The sequence below is a fragment of the Opisthocomus hoazin genome, chromosome 5 (genome assembly GCF_030867145.1).
Source record: "Opisthocomus hoazin isolate bOpiHoa1 chromosome 5, bOpiHoa1.hap1, whole genome shotgun sequence".
In the NCBI taxonomy this organism is placed as follows: domain Eukaryota; kingdom Metazoa; phylum Chordata; class Aves; order Opisthocomiformes; family Opisthocomidae; genus Opisthocomus; species Opisthocomus hoazin.
In genome coordinates, this window is record NC_134418.1 from 72,141,286 (window position 1) to 72,162,571 (window position 21,286).

A 21,286-nucleotide genomic window follows, 5' to 3' on the forward strand; every position below is an offset into this window, starting at 1 on the left:
GGGTTTAAATAACAAGAAGGCATGTTTCACTGTGATGTGGCCTGCCCCAGACAGCAAAAGCAAAGTTATACCTGTCAGAAATACAGAACTTTATGACAGAGATCGTACGGATCTTGAGGCGAGTATAGCCCTAGTGTTTCACAGTGAAAGCTGAAAGAAGTTGCAGTCCAGTTCAGAGAACAAACTGGGATGCCTAAGGACCAACCCTGAGCCAGAAACCTGAAACAGAAGGAATGAATGCTAAAGGCTGTCAAAGATGTTAGAAAAGAATTTAAAAGTGAACGCTAAATTAGAGCAATCTGTAGCTGTTTTGCAGGCAACAAGAAAAAATAAGCTACGACTCAGATGTTCTTATCACTTTCATTACTATATGAATTGCATACGACTGGGGAAGCTCAAAGAATAGCCCCCATCCAAGATACTGCTGGAATAAAAAAAATTCCACCTAAAGTACTCACATATAAATTCGCAAGAGTAGAAGTATGTACGTACACACAGTTGCTTCGAGGAGAATAATAAAAGATTCAGCAATTCATAGATCTATTGTCATTTCAGAAAGCATGCAACTCTAAAACACGACATAAAAAATGCCTTATGAAAACCCAACATGTATTTACACATACCATGACTCCAGCCACCTGCCCAGACAGACCCTACAGTTTGCCCACGGCACACAAAAAGCTTTTACTTTATTTATTTATTTTACCTGTTCTAACTGCATTGCGAGCCTGGTTGACTGTCATTTGTCCTGTCACGTGCATAAGGACCTTGGTTTGTGGACTAGTTTGGATATGCGCTGCAGAAACCACAGCTGTGGGTACTGTGCTGGAGTTCACTGCCACACCATTCCCCTGGACCTTCTGAGATGTTCCACTAGCAGTGGAAGGGCTGACCATAGTGACCACTCGTCCCGTCTGGCCAGCAGTAGACATGGGAACTTTTGTTTGTGATGCACTTGTCACTGTCCTGCCAAAATTAAAAGCAAAACACTAAAACACAACTGAAAAATTAGCTAGTTACTAAAACCTGCAGCTTTTCTATTATCCAATTTTAGCATTAAGTATAAGAATAGAATCATTTTGGACTTGAAATTAGATAAACTATTTAGAGACTTGTATAAAAATAGACCTTGTAACTGGAGCCATGTAATTTCCAGGAAAAACACCAATCTTGCTTGTATGCATGGAAGTTCCCTTGAACCAGCCATCCTGACAACGTTCAAACACTAAGAACATTTCTCCCTTCCGCAGCTCCAGTTCATCATCTTTTCGAGGAGTGTAAGGGTATATCGCAATATACCTAAAAGACAGGAAGGTAGATGCAATTGATAAACCTAAAACAACTGAAAACATCCCTTGTGTTTTCTGGCAGAGAGCGTTCAGCAGAGATGAGAAGGCGTGGCAGAAATGGTTATGTGTTAGTCGATCCATTGTACTGTTACAATATTAAACCAGAAGTTCTGGCAACATTAAGGGAAACATTGACCATTAAGAATATCCTCCTAACTGCACTTTAATGTAATGTATAATACTTCTAATAAGATTGTCCATTTTTTAAATTAAGTTAGTGAACTTCATTAAATAGGTGTTTATCAGCTACAGATCCCAGGATATCCCACTTCTCTGTCCCTACACCTGCCTCTAGTATCTCTTACACTTTGTGACATGCCAACTTCTTGTTCTTTTGGAGGGGTGGGCAGCACAGAGAAGTTCTGTTAGTTAGGAGTGAAAGATCAGTTATCAGAACTACTTTTCACACTGCAAAATTTGAATCCCCCTGTTCAATGGCAGTGCCAAAAAAAAGATACATTACTAGAACTTGAAGTCTGTGGATAAGGTAGCTAGCAGTTATACACTTTACAAGTTACTCACTTGTAAAGGTTATTTCCTTTTTTTCCTTCTAAGAAACATTAACACATAATACAGTGCACCTGAAATCATAGTGAGAGTTCAGAAACATTTTGCACATTTTCATTTTCAGAAGACATTCTTAGGAAAAAAAAAGTAACAATAAAACTGAAGCTCCTGCAGTTGCAGGCTGGAATATTCTTAGGGAAGTCTTCAAATGGGATTGCACAATTTCCTATTATCACATTAAAAAATGATACTGTTTTAACCACCACAGTGTTCTATTTTCTGCCACAGTTTGACATAAGAAAACTGTTTAAATCATTTATATAAAAATGTTTATGTAATTATAGATTTAGACCTATGGGAAATAACATTCTAATATATCACATTTTTGCAAGAGGTAGCCAATTAGGGTAGACTGGTAGAATACCCCCATTTTTGAAAAAGGATCCACAATTACTTGCAGTACTAGTCTTTCCCACTCCCCTTGCTACCCCAAGGGTAAAAAAAGCAGCTTTACAAAACATTCTCTTGTTAAAATTGTCTCTTGTGCACATTAATGATAGCATTAACTGTATGCTTCTCCTTTTTACATTGCATTTTTGTTTCTTGCTGTCCACCCAGAAAACTTTACATTATCCGCAAAAATGCTTTAAAGACAATATAGGTGCCTGGTAAAGCAAGTCCAACATATGACACACTGGCAACAAAAGGCTTCACTGGTATGTGATTTACAGATGATCTACAAAGCCACATACTGAAGCTCTAAGGGAAAGCAACTGATGTGCTTTAATTGGTGTTCATTAACTTCCCTTTTAGTTAAATCATTCAAAATTTCATTAGTATCCTCATACAGAGCAACCCTTTGAAGATGGAGGATGGGAATAAATGAGATGGGAACTTGATTAACTGCACTAAGCACAATAATCCATAAGAAGCAGTGTTCAAATGCTTGACGCTAAAGGAACAGCCCAAATCCAGATGCACCTGCTATACAAGCAGGGCGCTCTTTTGGAGTGGGAGGAAACCTGGTGGGAAGACAAAAATAAAAGACACCGAACAAAAGTAGTCCTTGCATTATTCAAACGTGTCCTATTAGATGGTTCAGCCACTTCTGAATTTTATTTTTTCTTTTATGTTGTTCTTATTCTCCAAGCTGCACACAAAGAAGTTTCCAAGAAGAATGATGTTGTCAGCAGCACATGTTAATACACAAAATATTTTCACCCAGAAGGATGACGCACATTTGCTTGTATTACAAGTGTGAAGACATAATGCTAACTAGCAGCTTTCTGCCTTCTTTCCAAGCTGCCACCCTCTAATTAACTGAACTGTAGAATCTTCAGTAAAATTTCAATCGCAGCTTACACAAGCAGTCTGACAATGACATGCTACTATAGCAGTCTAAATGAAATACAGCACTTTCTGCGTTTTGGCATAAGTTATTCCATATGAGAAGAGCCTTTTCATTCCACACATAACAGAAAACATTGAATAAATTCACTCCAGAGTTTGCCACTTGCGACTTACACAGTCTTCATCACTTACTCAAGGATTCATTCATCTTCTGTATGATAAATACTTCATATTTTTGAAGTGAGCCCCTTCTATACACCACAACAGCTGATTATATTTACCTAAGACATAAATAACCATCAGCATGAAAGCTGTTTGGGGATATCACCTTTATGTATGCTTTGCTGCTTTTGTTCTGAGTTCTATGCTTGGCTTTCTGGGAATTCTAGCAGAACATAGACAGCTGGCATGATATAAGTACATCTGAAGCTATTGATCTCGTTCCATTTTTCTGACTGGCGAAAAGTTTCAATTTTACTTACACACTTGGACGAGTTTGTGGCCGTAAATGTGACATTTGGTCAGTTGATCCAGATGTAGGCCGTTGTATTACACCTGCAGACTGAGGTCCAGAAGAGGCTGATGGCATGATTGCAGCAGATAAGAGAGGTGGTGGCGGAAGAGGGGGATTCATATTCTGATTTTACGAGAACAAAAAAAAATAGCAACAAATGATCAATACTGTTTGATGAGTTGAATCAGCTGCAAATAAAAAAGTATGATATTCTAAGGAAACGGGGGAAAAAAACCCCAAAGTTCAGTATTCCTTTACCTTTCCTAGTCTCCTTTACTATATAACTGGGGAGTTAGGTTTGTCTGTATTTCTCTTTTTCCAGTTTAAAATCTTGAAGTCTTGGCAGCTAATTAAGCAAATGACAAGCAGTTTCTCAGCAGAGGAAAAACAGAAAGCATTGTTTCTAATTATAACATCTTTAGGACAGGACTCAACAAAAATTCAGAAGCCTTCCAGGAGGTAGATTTTGCATCCTACTGCTGACTGTATTTCAAAACATGATTGTTTTTGTAACCTAAAGCTGAAACATAATACGCAATTCAGTAGCAGTGCACCCAAACCCACCCCTTCTGGGGGAAATTTTCTTTTGATGTATGGGTTACAAAAGCGAGCACAATACCAGACCATAGTCACTGAGCTATTTATTGTTACCACTTTCTCCTATTCTTCTAGTTTAAAGAGTTCGCTTTTGAAATTCAGTATTATCAAGATTGGTAATCTTTAACAAACACCCCAATAAAAAAAGCACGTTCCTTTACAGGCAGATCGTAATGGGGGTCCTGCCTACAGGCTTCTATGCCTTTTGAGAATCAATGGAGCAATTGTTACTTTCTGCTCTGCAAAGCCTCAGACAATTCTTTAGGACCTTGTGTACTGACACTCCTGGGAAAAGTCTCTCACAACAGGAGAACTTTTCCTTGCCCGGCTTCCAAAAATAATTGTTTGTGTTGCAACGTACACAAAAAGAGTAACAAAAAACCTCCAGCATTTGAAAATGTAAAACTGAATTCACTTCAAACATGATCTTCAACTTAAAGTAATCCTTTCATACTGAAACAAAACTCTAAACCACGCCACTTCACGTTTAAAAACCACATACCAAAAATATGAATTAATAAAACGTCCTGAAGTACTGTCTGCCTCATACAGTACATCAACATATAAATGCACAGCATTACATTATAAGTTTGGAAAATCTATAATTGAAAGTCATTTTAATTCCCCTCAAACAGCCTACTTCTAAAGGCTTTTGTTTTTCTAAACAAAAACCCATAGGGAAAATAAATTTCAGTTCTACACTTTGTGATTATTATCTTGTGCATTTGGTGAAAGTGTTAATAAAAAGACAGCTCTCTGAACTAGTCTTATGCTGTCACAACACAGTACAGAACTGCATGATTAAATGCTTTCAAATCTAGAGAAAATTGATTAACTCTTACAGTTTTTCAGTCAAAATTCTTATGCTTAGTTATGATATAAATTGTATGGTGTATTATGAAACATTCCTATTTTATTGAAAGCTTTTTTCCTGATCGCACATTAACAACTTCTTAAGACCAAACAGGCCTCCTATATCCAACACAAAGCAGACCTGACTTGCTGGAGAAACATCACTGGGAGCTTGCTGGTACTAGTAGTGGAATCATTTACAAGAACAGCGATTGCATTTGCTTCACATTCTAGATTCCCATCCATCCAACAATCTTTTAAAAATATGATAATTCATACTGAAATACCAACACTTCTCTTTCAGTTGCTTTACAGCAGAAGTTATTTCCCCGTCCCAGTCAGCTTCAACAAATGTCTCGGCTGAATCCAAGCAAGAACGTGAGCATTTAACTTTCAGGCAACCTGTCTATAGAATATAAATTCTAATCTTTGTCTCAGGAATCTAGATTCCTTTCTACATGGTAGAACCTGTAAATCCACGTTAGGAGACGTGTCCTGGGACACATTAGCTGGAAATCTTTAAAATTAAACCTATTCATGCACAATATCAAGGTTGTCACGACTCTACACTTGCTGCTCTAAAGCTATAAATGCTGGGCATTGTATTTTATCCATTTGAACACACAATACACACTGAATTTTTAGCTGCAATAAAGGCACCTCCCAGCTCTATTCCATTCTGCCTTATTCAGGTTCTGCTCCCCTCCCCGTGTCTATTACTATGGTAATGAAACCTGCAGTGAGCCACAGCCCAATTAAACTCCTAGAGATTTGGCAAGTACTTCGAAATCTAAATAAACTACCTGATAGGCTTTAGAGGACTAACGATCCTCAGCTTGCACTGCTACAACTTGATAAAATAGACTCCAATGCTCTAGCCAAGTTTTCAAGAAGTTTTCTGGCATGTAACCATTTTTCTAGCTACTGAGAAACGCACCTACCTCCAGAGCACAAGCTAGTTTTGATGGTTCCCATATTCAACATTCTGTGAAAGAACATGTGCAAACCCCACATGATTTAATAAAATATCCTTATCAAAATAATTAAGAGTATTTTTATTTTAGGCAGTTGAGGGGGAAAAAATGAAAGTTTCTCCAACTACTTTTCACAGAATCACAGAATGGTAGGGGTTGGAAGGGACCTCTGTGGGTCATCTAGTCCAATCCTCCTGCCGAAGCAGGGTCACCTACAGCAGGCTGCACAGGACCTTGTCCAGGCGGGTCTTGAATATCTCCAGAGAAGGAGACTCCACAACCTCCCTGGGCAGCCTGTTCCAGTGCTCCGTCACCCTCAGAGGGAAGAAGTTCTTCCTCATGTTCAGACGGAACTTCCTGTGCTTCAGTTTGTGCCCATTGCCCCTTGTCCTGTCGCTGGGCACCACTGAAAAGAGCTTGGCCCCATCCTCCTGACACCCACCCTTCAGATATTTGTAAGTATATATTAGGTCCCCTCGCAGCCTTCTCTTCTTCAGGCTGAACAAGCCCAGCTCCCTCAGCCTCTCCTCGTAGGGGGGATGTTCCAGTCCCCTCACCATCCTTGTAGCCCTCCGCTGGACTCTCTCCAGTAGCTCTTCATCTTTCTTGAACTGGGGAGCCCAGAACTGGACAGAGTACTCCAGATGAGGCCTCACTAGGGCAGTGTAGAGGGGAAGGAGAACCTCCCTCGACCTGCTGGCCACACTCTTCTTGATGCATCCCAGGTTCCCATTGGCTTTCTCGGCAGCCAGGGCACACTGCTGGCTCATGGTTAACCTGTCGTCCACCAGGACACCCAGGTCCCTCTCTGCATTCAGACAGGTGTACTTTCAAGCATATAAAACAGCAAATAAGTGATAATTTTTTTAATAGAAGATAAAACATTACACAATTTGATACTTAATTTTTGCAAAAACCTTCAAATAGTATCTATACTCATGCTCTAGAAGCTCATACATATTACTAAGTTTATATATAATTAGCCTGCATTCCCATATCAGTCAACTGAAGATCAATAATCAGCTCACCCAAAGAACAACAAAAGGCACAGCAGTGGAAAAAAACATTCATTAACTGTCTTCGGTCCCACATGGTCTAGGGAAAAACGTAAGACTTGCAAAATCCCCTGAGGGCTAACAAATGAAGGCTCATGTTTAACAAAATTCCTAAGCTATAAATACATGTTATCAAGAACAGGCCTCTCACACAAAACCTCATCATTTCTTTCAGCTGCTTCCTCTTCCCAACAAAAGTTGATTTGAATTTTTGTTAGTTAAAACTCAGCCAGTTCTTATTTAAACCTCCTCCTGATTTACTTACACTACTGAATCAGCTGGAACAACATGAAAGACAGCTAAATGTCATCAGTATACTGTAACCCTCACAGCTTGTGACTCATTAATAATAATTCAGATACTTCAACATAGAGTGGCAATTTTTTTGTGTGTGTAGGCAAGAGAACAGGACCAGAAAAACCAGGGAGTTTTTAATTTTTGAAACCTTCAGCACCTTCAGCGAATGCAAACCACACAAATACAGACCACCTATTCCTGCTAGTTAAGTGCACATAGCAAGACACCAGTTCAAAGTCAATGTATTCAACCTGCAGAAGTAGCAATATGGATGTCTAGGTCAACTGCAGTCCAAACTACTTTTAACTTATCTAGAGACTGTAAAGGTAGAATGAAAAGAAGGTAAGTTATCTGTTGTTGCTACATTCAGTCTTTCTTCTGCTGCTTTTGAATGTAATTCTGACTTTGCTGTGGTATATTTTGTCTCTGTTTTTCCCATACACAGTTCAAATCACATACTTCCTTTAAGAGTTTTTTCAGCAAAATCTATGGCAACTAGATCTCCACCATTAGATAACTACTTTATAAATTACATCCATGAATTTCCTCTCAAGTAAATAAGCCTTACATAATTGTACGTGCGTATTTTTACCCAACATCTATTGAACTTGACATCTGCTATTTATATTTTATAAAGAACTTCAAATATACTAAGCACCTACAAGGTTCAAAATGCCAGTGGCCAAGAATAGCAGACCAATTAATGCCGCAAAGCTGTGGTTTGAAGTCCCAGAGAACAGTTTAAGTGATAATATCACAATCAAAAGCCTCAGCTGTGAGAAGTTGGTCTCAGTTCACAGCTTCTTCGATTTCAAAGAATCAAATCTCAAAACACAAAACAGGAATTAACGTTGCTGGCTAAAGAACTAGGCTAAAGCACTGCTGCTGTAAAATAAAACTTCTAAATAAATTATCACAGGTTTTCTGAATGCAAATTAGAATTTGCTTAAATTATACAAGCAGCAGATAGTGTATATGGCCACTCGACAAAAGTGCTCTCATTCCCAAGTCTTATTCGTGTCAAATTTAGCTGCAAATTTGTAAATTACTTGCTTCATACAACATTTGGTACCAAATAGCATCTACAAAAGATTATTATGGACAAAAAAAATTAATATAATTGGCATTTTTTGAACCACCATAATATTTCCCCGAATAACGATGAAACAAACTAAAATGCGATCCTATACGTGTACACAGATAAAGAGACTCACAGGCTCCTTTGGGCTAGGAATTCATCTCAACTGTCTTAGAAAAACTTGCTACCCAACAAGACAGCTCAAAATATCTTCTCTTAACAATAAAAAAATCCATCTTTCTCACAGAAGATACAAGAAGACACTAGCTTTTCTTTGCTTCTGGATTCAGGACAGATAAATGTAGGAAAGATGCATAACTTCAGGATTACTGTAAAGGAATATATCCTTCTCTTCTTTGCTGATGGGGAATCATGCTCATCCTCTCTGATTTCTTCTTTCTCCTTAATCTAAATTTGGCACGGAGTAAAAGAAGTATAAATGGCTTGCTCTCAAAGAACAATCAATTACATTAAATACTGTTAACACCAAAATGATTGACAGGAAGAAGATCCAATTAAACCATCTTCATGCTAAAGAGAAACTCTCCCTGTGCCAATCCAACTCCCTTGCCATCTGCTTAGTATTCAGAAATGAAGAAAAAGCTAAAAGGAGAAGCTTAGAGAAATGCAGGAGTTTATACTTACGAAAGTAAAAAATAAAAGCAAAAGGACTCAAGCCAACCACTCGTGATGTATTTAATCATACAAACACAACCGTTCCGTAGCTTAAAATTAATGCTTAGAATATCAGGGAGGGTATTTCCAGAAGGGAAACTTCCAGAGAGACAAGAACATTGCTTTCTCTCTTGACCTGTCAGAACCGTTTTGCATGTTTCTAAAATTAAAACAAGAGTTTACGAAGCAAGAGGAAAAGTGGACGTAAAAGACACACTTCACAGTCTGTGACTATAAACTGCATCATCATCTAATACCACGTATAATAAAAGAACACAGGAACAACCTGACTGTGGCCTGAGCTGCCAGCTTGTGTTTTAGTCATGCTGAAAACAAGTCAAGAAGCAGCAGAACATTATGTACAGAAGTTTATTGACTTTTAAAGAGGGTGGCAGAGACTAATTCAGATTCTCAATGGGAATTCTATGCTTAATTGGAAACATAACCAGGAACACGGTTATCACAAAGAGAAAGCAGCACTCCAGGATACAGGACGATTATGTGGCAGGAGTTTCACTCCATGCTGCATTTGGCACTGTAATTTAATTCCTGTGGGTACCAATGGTGAGATTGCTCCCAAACAAACTTATGCAACTAACCCATCCGAGGTGGTTTAATGACCTTGCATCAGCACCAAATTAAAGTCTTTTTCCATGTTGGCATCAAAGAAACAACCACTCATTCTTAATAAAAACCAAAAGTGTTTGTTACTGAGAGGAGAAAACCAAGCAACTTCTGACAGAACTTTTGAAATTATGCTTTGAAACCTGCCTACCCTATCCTCTCCAAAACTCAAGTATCACAGCCACAAGTCAAATCAATTACTCAATGTTTGCAGCATATATGTTAGCTAGACTCGTATTCTGCCTAACAGCACATACGATACCAAAACTGATTTTGTTTGCTCAGTTCTCACAGGCATTTTCTGAAGGAGAGGATGAAAGAAGTATAAAAGATCACATGGATTAGTATATAAGCAGCTAACTATTTCTAGTATTAGATGTACACCTCATATGCAAGAAAAGGGTCTGGGGGTCCTTCCTGGTGGACCCCAACTTGAACAGGAGCCAAAAACGAGCCCTTGTGGCAAAGCAGGGTAATGGTAACCTGGGCTTCATTAGGAGGAGTCTTGCCAGCAGGTCATGGGAGGTGATCTACTCCCTCCCCTCAGCACTGATGAGGCCAAACGTGGATTACTGTGTCCACATCTGGGCTCCTCAGTACAAGAGGGACATGGACATACCAGAGAGTCCAGCGAAGGGCCACTAAGATAATCAAGGGACCAGAGCATCTCTCCTATGAGGAAAGGCTGAGAGCTGGGACTGTTCAGCCTCGAGTGCCTGAAGTGAAGGTACAAAGATGACAGAGCTAGGCTCTTTTCAGTGATGTCCAGTGAAACACAAACTGAAACACAGGAGGTTCAGTTTGAACATCAGGAAATAGTTTTTAACTGAGCACTGGCACAGGTTGCCCAGAGAGGCTACGGAGTCTCCATCCTTGGAGATACTCAAAAGCTGTCTGGACATCATCTTGGGCAACTGGCTCTAGGTGGCCCTGCTTGAGCAGGGAGGTTAGACTAGATGACCTCCAGAGGTCCCTTCCAACCTCAATCGCTCTGTGACATTAAAATATGAATCTAAATATAAGGAGATTATTAATTGGTTCCAGATTAGCATACGTTTAACAGTAGGACTGCACAGATGTTCCACAGACTGAAGGAGTAATTAACAATAAAAGGACACAGCATTGCTAGAGTGCAACGTGCGTTACTCAGTAAGGCAGGGCAAAAGCACACTGTCTGGATAATTGTCAATAATAAGGCCATCTGTGTGAAGAACGAAGAATGTGAAATACATTTACTTGGATGAGAGCAATTACTACATCACTAATGACGATGACAATCTGTAGAATCCTGGTGGATATTTAGCTGAACATAAACTTTGCGCTACACCCAGGCCAAATGAACGGATGCAAATTCTCAAGATACAAACATCTGACTAGCAGGACAAAAGGGTCACACTATCAGTATTTTCATCACTGAAAAAGATTGTGCAGTACTGTACCCAGTTCTGGAATGCACTTACCATGTGCTTATCATGCCAGAAGGAAGTTCTGGAGATAATTCAGAAAACAACAGCATCATAATTTTATGGACTGAAAAACATGACTGAAGAGTCCCAAAGAAAGCTGTCAAAATGCAACCTCTCGGCTGCGACCAAGGCACACCTAAGCACTTACTTAAACCACAAAACGTTGATAATAGAAGACAGACAATTCTGCCTTCCATTTTGTAGACAAATGTGTAAAATGATCCAAGTGCAAAAAGTTAAAAATAAAACCAGACAAATTTAGCAGCAAGGCTATTCATCATGTTTTACTTGCTGTAGAAGACTGCAAGGATGATTAGACACCTAAACAAGACCAAGCCTTGGGTTTTTTTGTTTGGGTTGTTTGTTTTGGTGTTTTATTTTTTTTTAAACTAAGTGGAGATTTATTATTCAACTGTAGCCCCCCCACCAAGATTAGGAAGACAATTTTTAGAACTGAAACAAGAATTAAGTTTCAAGAATTCCTATGACCAAAATAAAGGCTTGTTAGGTTCCCTTGAAGATCTCTGAAAATTGATATGCACCATCTTTACTGCAGTTCAGGTTAGACTCTGTAAGTATGGTATGATATAGGACATTCCAGAGCTTCTCCACCACAAGCATAGCAAAATAAAGAATTTCAGTTGGTTTTGGAATTAAATCCTGCAGTTTTTGAAGAGACAATGTCATTTTCTTTGTCCAAAGGAAACAGCATTGCAGTGTATTCCTTCCTTTAAAAGATGGTCATTTGCTACAGTTTTTCATATTGATCTCCAAGAACCTAACTTAGACATGCTAGGTATGTTTTTCATCTGCCACAGGTGTACACACAACTAAAATAATTTAATTTAACTAGGAGAAAGCAGAGTTTTGAAACTTATTTCAGAAAATCTTGATAATATTGACTTCGGAAAGACAGAAATATCTGGCAGCTGTGGTCTCAATTTGATGGCTTTTGTAAGACCTTGCTTATGTTCCCTAACCTCCCCCTCAGTATAGTCTTCCTACTCATGCTGCAAAGAAACACTGTTCTGGAAGGAAGTGTGCTTCTTGTGTTTGCTATAGAGAAATGACAGAGGAAAGCTGGAGAAATGGACAGGCATGTATCAATGACGCTTTTGCTGTAGTTCAATTTATACCATAGTCTATCCCATAAACAATAATCATGAAATGATAATTTCAAATTAGTGCATCAGAACTGAAGGAAAAAAAAATTACTGTACAGACCAAAGATAAATGGGAAGGCTGAGTTTTCTTAAATGGTACTTACACCAAGAGCAGCTTGGTAGGTAACTTCTGATGGAAAGGTAAATGAAGGCCCTGTTGTGACTGGGCTGCTAGGGGGTGGAGTCACAATTAGCCCCGTGGTACCGATATGAACCTGTGAAAAAAAAAAAAAAATACACCAGCAGGATCAGTTCTGAGTAGCTTAATGAGAGCTGGTTTTGACATAGCTGTAAGCTTCATGGTCAAGATCACCACTACGCTACTACCTGTAACTTTAGACTAGAACTAATTTTTTGTTAGATACTCATACAAATAGCACTGGATCACACTGCTCACTTTTTTTTTTTCTTCTCCTGACCTTTCAGAAACTTTGGAGATATATTGAACTAGGAATCTGAAACCCAATTTACCCATGTCAGTTTTCTTTTTTCCCATAAAGGGCTGTCACATCCCAAAGACATGCAAATAAACATATTTACTAGCTCATGTAAAATGACACCAACACTTAGTCTCCATTACTACCTCTTTTCCCAAAACGTAATCTCTATGTGAAACAGTCAATTGTTCAGAACTACTATAGCTTGTAACTACAAGCTGTGAAGAAATAGGAGATAAACAAATAAAGCCAGATAAATATTTCTACTTATCACAATCAGATTAGTATGGTACCTTTCTAGAATTAATGTAATTTTCAAGCTGAAGTTACCTTCTATTGCATCCACTTTATTAATATCCAGTATTATATTCAATTTAGAAAGAAATCAAGAAATTAAGTCACTCCAGTTTCTAGTTTCCACAGTTTAATAAAAATCTTTGTGGCATTAAGAAATTAACAACTGTGAAAAAAAATTAGGTTATAAGACCAAAAATACTTGCTATCATTGTATAAGTAGTGTTGTAAAATGTTCTTCTTAAATGTCTCATGCTAGTAGATAAACTTTGTGAAAGCATACATTAATTACACATAATTAATAATTTGAAGTAATCCATCCCACAAGATCAGAAGCCTTTATAGTTATTTAAAAAAAAAAACATTTATATTTGATTTCATGTAAATTACCTGAGAAGGAGCACTACAGGAAAGTCCCGTCAGCTCACTGATGCGGGCTGCTGCGGTTGGGTTGCTGGAGCTGATGAGGACTGGAGGACTAATTTCCATTGAGTGGCGATTCTGAGCAGACTGTGAAGACTTGTTGGACATAGTGAGGGAGGTAAAAGAGTGCCGTTTTTTGGTGTTTTTCTTAGTATCGGTGTGCTTTTGGGCTGAATTGTTGTGGGCTGCCCCAGAGGTACCTTCTCCAGAGTCAACAAGAGAACCTGAGGGCTTATCCAATTCTATCAGCTGTTTCGCTGCTGTGTTAAACTACAAAACATAGTCACACATTAGTATTTTTTCATTTACAAAAAACATCTGAATATAACAACCCCCCACACACCTATTTTCCCTTTATTTGTAATAGAATTTAAACCATGCATCTTCAAACTGTGACATACTGACCTACTCTACAAAGCAGTCATTACAGTGTGACCAGTCTTTCACTACAAATCCAACACACTCACCGTTGGGCTGCTGCGGACTGCCCACCAGAGGTAAAATTTCAATCAAGAAATGACATTATGCTCTAGTCCAGACATGGATTAATTCAGCAATATCTACTGCCTGTGTTATCTAGAAGTCAGACTAAATCACAGCGGTCTCCTTTGACCTTACAATATAAAAATCTGTATTATGAAACTTCTTGAATAATCATTTAATTTTAAGCCTTTTTTGTTTTGTTTGTAAGTATGATGTAAGCCCACACCTTTGCATGTGGGCTTTTGAAGACATTCCTCCTAGTATCTCTTGGTATTTATGCACAATCTTTAACACTACCAGTAGTAAAAACTAGGCTTTCTAAATGCAGCTTTAAGAACACATTAGGACTAAAGACCCAGCTATATCAGTATACTGCTTGATAACAAGTAGCCATACAAGCATAACACAGTGCAAGGAGAAAAGAAACATATATTGGCAGTTCTGTGGAAATACCTTCTCAGTTTCTGAATTTTCTAACGCAGAGGCAACATCTCGGTGCCTAACAATTCTCAAATGGTTTTTTATTTTTTTTAAGCTTATCTACTGAATTTTTGTTCAAAATGCAATTCTCTGTTTGTTTCAACAATATTATATTAAATGCAAACAAATCCTTCCTTTCCAATGAAGAAATATGGAATCCCACACATTTTTTCTTATGATGAATTGTAAGCTATGTAAGAGAGAGGGGGAAAAAAAAACCAAACAAAACCCCCTACATTTTTCACAAACCTTTTATTTCCAGAAAATCTTATTTATATTTTAGAGCTATTGGAAATAATGTCAGAATTCTCATTTATTCATGAGCTGAAGTAACACCAGCACCAGTCTTCTGAACAAGTTAACTAACGTTAATACGTACCACTAAATATGAATACTGTTACTTGGATAAGTGTAGCCAATTATGAAGAAGGGAAAAATCTCTTCTAAAGAACATCAGGATGAAAGAATGAAATTAGTTACTGTGGAAATACTATTTCTATTCTTCAGCATATTATTTCTTCTGTTTATTTTACACGTTTTTCTACAAGTCTTACATTACCTACTATGCTCATGAAGAGTTTTAAAGCAGTATTTTACCCCATCAAAACTTTACTAGACAACTAACACATCATTAATCATGGCAGCATCAACACTGATTTAAACGCAGCTCCCACAAATGAAAACAGCTTATACCCTGAACACTTTCTTATCTCTGAGGACAAGCAGATATATATGAAGTGGTACAAAAGAATAAAGAATATGTATTTTTTAATACAGAAAAGGCTTTCAAGTGGGATTTGAAAGATGAGATCGGGAAGGAAATTCCATGCATATACGCAAGAAAAAGACAAACAAAGTTCAAAACTAGAACTACTGGGACAACGAGGAGTTGACATAAAAACCCACTAGGATGTAACAGCAGGAAAATGAAAATTAGGAAACGCTTGAAGAGGAAGAACTACCTAGAACACACTGCAGTGGAAGAGAGGCATAAGGGGGGGATCTGAAAAACCCCCCTGATATGAAGATGAGAATGTAGAATTTTTTCCTATATGTTCTTATTGTTGGTCCTTTAGAAAGCAGCTGAAGACAACAGGAAGGATAGAATTAGACAATGTCACAGTAGTAAACATTCCTAAGAAAAAGGTGGATGCTAGATTTTCCTTCCTGCTAATACCAGACAGGGAACACATGGACAAAATAATTTTGTAGCACTTGTGTAGTACCGAAGACACAACCATACAGCTTTCTCCAGTTAATTTGCAAGTCTGTTATTTAATTACTTTTATAATTTATTAAATTCTACATGTAGAGCAGACATACCTTTAACAGACCAGTGAAATCAATGTTATTTTATTACAGAACACTGATACGAGGCTGAACGATACGAAACAAGTAGAAAATAAGACCAAAGAAAGCCTGCCCTGCTACTCTTCTTGCCAGGGTCCTATCCTTCATCATGGAAGAACACGCAGGCTTTTCAAAGACTAATCATTTCATGTATTTTGCACATTTTATTTTTTCCAACTCAGATTGAAATTCTTCATGTCATTCCTGAGAACGTCTTTCATATTGTCTTCTACAATGGCAGCACCACTTCTATTCTTATCTAATTTACTCCCTTATTTAGCAAAGACCCTGTTCACAAATTACACAGATCAGAGAAAGAAAAGCAGTACTCATTTCTAAAACAGGAACTACCTAATTGGAAAAGTTAAGGGAACACCCAGGAATAAAAAACAAAAACAAACCCAAAAGCCACTCCGCTAAAAGCACCCAAAGCACCCAAGGTACTTGGTACACCTAATTATGTTTGTTTACCTCCTGAAGGTATTAATGCCTGAAGAATCTGATTATTCTATACAGTGAATATAGAGAAAAGTTAAGGCTCGCCCACGGGACCGACTCAAGACAGATTCAAATAGAAGCAACATACAGAGCTCTCTTCTGTAGAGAGGCAAGCAGAGGGCAGTAGCATGAACCCAGACGTGGAAGCGAACTGATTACTGGCCTTTCCTTAGAAGTAACCTGAGGGCAGCAATAGTCACAGATTATTTTGCAGAGTGCAGTTTACCTCTTCCTTGAGCAGAGAAATGAAGAACTTGCATGTGTTCTCCAATGAAATGGCTAGCAGACATTCAAGGTCACCACAAGAATGCACCCCACTCATGCTGTGAAGGGTTCCAGTACAGCATTCCCTTCTGCAGCAAATACCCCTGTAGCTGTTCCCACACTTTCTACATCACTTGTTTTTCGGAACAGACGTATTTGAACCAAAGCTTCTTTACTTTAACTTCTATAATCACATTTATTTGGGATTTTTTCATTCAACAGAATCTCTGCTGTTGCAGGTAGCCTGAAACCCAGTTCCCCCTCCTGCCAAACCCCAGGAACAGAACAGCTTTCCAAACAGGAGGCAGACCGTGGTGGCAACCGAGCCACAGCTGGGTGCCGCGGGAGGGTCACAGCTAGCACACAGGTTTCTGCCAGCTTCCAGCCATCAGGAGAAATTACCAAGTAGCCCACCATGCAAGACCTGCTCCAAGGTCTCTTATGGTTGTGCTTTAGTGGACTTCTCTTACAAGTGAATTCAGGTGTTCTTCACTCACATGTAGATAGTTAGAACTCAGATATCATCACTTTCTGAAATTAAGTGAAAACACCATCTTCTCCCTTAAGCGATCTTTCTATTCACGTTCATCCAAAATTTTTAGTTATGCAATGTTTCTGCATCACCACATGCCAAAGATTTACTTCTCCACATTACCAACCCTATAATTAGTCAAAGTCCAATTTCTAGACAACATTTTGCTTTCACATATATTTGGAAACAAAGGAGTAAAATGTAAGTGGAACTAATGCAAAATGTTGTCCTTAATGACATTATTATTTTTGCTAAGCACCATCCTGGAGGATAGGCAATAGCTTAGAAACCTGAATTCAGCTTTGCAATCTCGGAATATATTTTGTCCAAACCAGGGGAAGAATCATTTTGCAAATCCTGAACAGATCACAATCATGAGCAGAGCTGTGTTTATATTAATTTTTTAAACAAATGAAATCTTTCCATACTTCAGTTTTTGTTAGAAAAATTAATCAAAACTATGATGCTCAGAAGTTGTCAGTGGAATAACAACATGGAGATTATCACCTTCAAATATAGTGGGGATTAGACTATAATTTTCTACTCAAAATCAACAATCTCTGTTTTCAGGTGTAATATATGACATTCATTTTTTGCATCAATTTTCTGTTTTACGGTCCAGGCACGCAAAAAAGTCAAAAAGTAGAGGAAAGTTCCCATAAAAAGTTTTACTTTTTTTCTTCTGAGTCCGTATTGATACAAAAGTCTGATTTTTTTTTTTCCCTAAGCAGTTTAAATTAGATCACATCCTCTAACAGGGATAGACAAAGTTTAGCCTAGTAAGTACAGCATTAAAAAGACTGTGCTAGATATCCAGCCTAAAATCCAGTCTAAAATGTATAGACAAAATAAAAAATAAACATGTTTTGAAACACTCCTGTTTGGTATAGGAGGAGATGTTAATAAAAAAAATCCCAACAACCTGACACACTAGGTACATAAAAATCTTATGTTGTCATTGATTAAAATGTCATCTTAACTGACGGATACAGCAGTTTAAAATGACAATGAATTTAAAATTCTACTGCAGTGAACATTTTAGATCACTTGGGGGTCTTCTCCCTACATTTCTATAAGATCGTTTATAAATAAAACTAGAGGAGCTGGATTAATACAAAGGTGTTTCCTGGCTGTTCACATTAACTTGGGAAAACATGAGATGTCATTATTTACTAATGATATTTTGATGGAAAAGTGATTCCTTTGCCCTGATTTTTTATTTTCTGTTCTGGGCATTTGTATTTTTTCAGTTGTTCTGTAGGAGTGCTGGATAATTTGTAAAAATTTTAATATTTTTTAGATTTGGACTGTGTTTACTAACTGTTTAACCACATCAAAATGTCAAATTTGAGGTCTTTCTAAGAAATGTATATTGTACCCAGAACTGTACTGAACATGGAAAAATTCTAATACTATTTGTTTAATTCTGATTAATCTTTCTTTTTAGAACACAGAAAAACGAAAGTGTTATGAACTTTCTAGATTCACGGCATTTTATTTCGCCACTGTGCAAGAACCTGGTTGACCTGCTTTTAATGCAAGCACATTGAAATTCCACCAGTCAAAAATCTAGTAATTTAGATATATTAAATCAGGTCTTACTCTCATAGAACTAAAGGGTTTATTTGATTTTAGTGCTTCTTAGAAAATATAAATCTTTTTTGCAATGTTTTGCATTATTTATTTTTTTATTTGCAGATAGAAGTAATTATTTCACAGTGCTATGTGTCTGCCGATAATGACATGATGTTTTGCGAGTCAATTAACAAACTATACTTTTAACGTAATCACTATTAAAATTCCTCTCAAAATGTTTTCAGTCTGAGCTTTTATTATTACCGTCACTTTAATAAGTGAAAGCAATATAAAAGAATAGAGCAGACTAACAATCATTGAATCATAAAATGTTCCTCCAGGTAAAAAACTGTCCTCAGATATAGTCAGAGGTTTTCATGAATTTCAACATATCTAAAAGTTTATCCTGTGACCTCATCGTACAAGAAACATCGCAAGCATCAGACCTAACTACAGAATAAACATCACAGACTATGTTCATTTTAAAGCTAGCGAATTCAGAAAATCTCCTGTAAATGCAGCCACTAATTCAAATTTTTATAAAAAAATGAAAAAAAAATATGTGGACTAACATACAGAAGGCAAAGATACATCTGTCATTATGAGAAAAATAGGCAGTGTTTACAGGATTGGGGAATATAACTAAAAACACCATATAAACAAATCCTCAAAAATATTAATTACTTCTCATCTTCGGTGTCTTTACTAATAACATAGGAAAGAATGGTTTGATATACTTCTTTGTATCAACTGTCTGTATATTTTCCAAAACAATAGTTCTATCATCTCAGAAAACAGGTAATTCAAAATTCAAATTGGTATTTTCTGTGTATCTCACTGCTCTACATCACAGCACGAGTTTGGGTTTGGTATATACTGAAAATAACCCACCTATCTGACCTGGGGTATCTTCTTCGTGTATTATTTATCGTTCTAGATTTCCCATAGTGGGGATTTGGGACTGTGTGCCGAAGTGTTTGTGCCTGTTCTAAGCAAGTTAATTGAAGATACATTTTCTTAGTTGATGGAATTTGCCTGAAAACATCAACAGTGAAATACATTTTGTGACCGAGTATCATTTTTACATAATTTTTTTCAAAAGCGTATCTCAGTTTTGCAAACTTTTGTAGAAATGGAAATACAGCTGTTAGCTAAATAGTTAGCCCAAGTGGCAGCTCTCGGAATGGGCTTTTTCTAACTTGGCTAAGTTCAGTGATTTAGTTTTAAAAAGCACCACAAAAACCTTTACTGGCTGAACTGAAGGGGCAGTTAATTGCAAGGAGCTAGAAATGAATAGCCAGGGGCAAGAACTTCTTAAATTGGCTTTTAAAAACTTCTTAAACTGAAGCCAGAACTGCACTAAAAATGTTTGAAACCTTTTGGTTTTGTTGTTGTTTTTTCAGTCATGTGGAAAATTCCATCCCCAGATATACAGATCCCTACATCAACCTATAAAAACGAATATATGTATTTTTCCTTTTAAAAAAAAAGAACCACCCTCTATGTTGGTTGAACAAAGTGATTTTTTAAAAAGTTCCCATCTCATCAGAGCATTCAGAAATTGAATTAATAAAACCTGACTTGATTCTTAGTATGGTTACACATTTCTTCTGTGACCTGAGGTACGTATTTTTCATCCCACAAGTAATATGAAAATACTTTTTTTTTTAATCGTTCTGCCTCGTTTATTTAAATAAAATCTCTTCACTGGGAGAAGTGTATCTTACTAAATATCCATAGCATACCTATCAGAAAAAGACAAACGCTAAACCAAACCTCTGCATCTTTCTGTAATGCAAATTTTAACAACCATTGTTGCAGCTATACACACTGTTTTTAATCATCTATGTCTTTCTATACAGAAGATACAGCTTTCAACTCTTAAACCTTAAAAGGTTGGGGAAACTTGTCTCAACTGCCACCTCTCACTGTAAATTGTCATATTGTAACCAAGGTGACAGAATCGGTTGACCATAAACACGAACAGTGCTGCTGTGTCTCTTGTACAGCCCGACCCACCTGGACATTAGGTCTGGGAACGGCGGGTCTATTCTCTAGGTAACCATTAACGCTAACCATAGTGGGCAATTGTGCTTTTGTCAAGAGAAACAATGGAGTGTGGTTCTGTGAAACGGACTGAAGAGACTGACCAGGTTTGCCAAGACTGCGAGCCTAGTGGGCAAAAGGTAATTCCGGCAGGGGGAGATGGCAACCACTGACTCACAGACCCCCTACTCAAGTAATAGCACCTACCCAAAAAGGAACAATAGAAGAGGGTAACTGAGTCTGCGCAACCATTTACGTAAGAAGCGAGAAAAGTTTACACCAATCGCCAAATAGAATAATACTGAATATGCATGAATAAAATAAATATGTATATTTTTGATCTATATAAACTGCACGGAAAAGGTATGAGGTATGCACGTTCGGTGGAATTATCCCCCGTGTA

General features: G+C 37.6%; 1 protein-coding gene across 4 annotated transcripts in view; it reads right to left on the bottom strand.

Moving 5' to 3' along the window:
• Nucleotides 1-21,286, bottom strand: part of SH3RF1 (SH3 domain containing ring finger 1) — a 91,426-nt gene that overhangs the window by 14,810 nt on the left and 55,330 nt on the right. For all 4 annotated transcript variants that reach the window (XM_075421687.1, XM_075421688.1, XM_075421690.1 and 1 more), the window contains exons 5-9: nt 13,623-13,925; nt 12,606-12,716; nt 3,689-3,843; nt 1,129-1,299; nt 707-966 (exon numbers count right to left, since the gene is read on the bottom strand). In XM_075421687.1, coding sequence (XP_075277802.1) covers nt 707-966; nt 1,129-1,299; nt 3,689-3,843; nt 12,606-12,716; nt 13,623-13,925 — 1,000 coding nt within the window. The remainder of the gene's footprint in view (nt 1-706; nt 967-1,128; nt 1,300-3,688; nt 3,844-12,605; nt 12,717-13,622; nt 13,926-21,286) is intronic.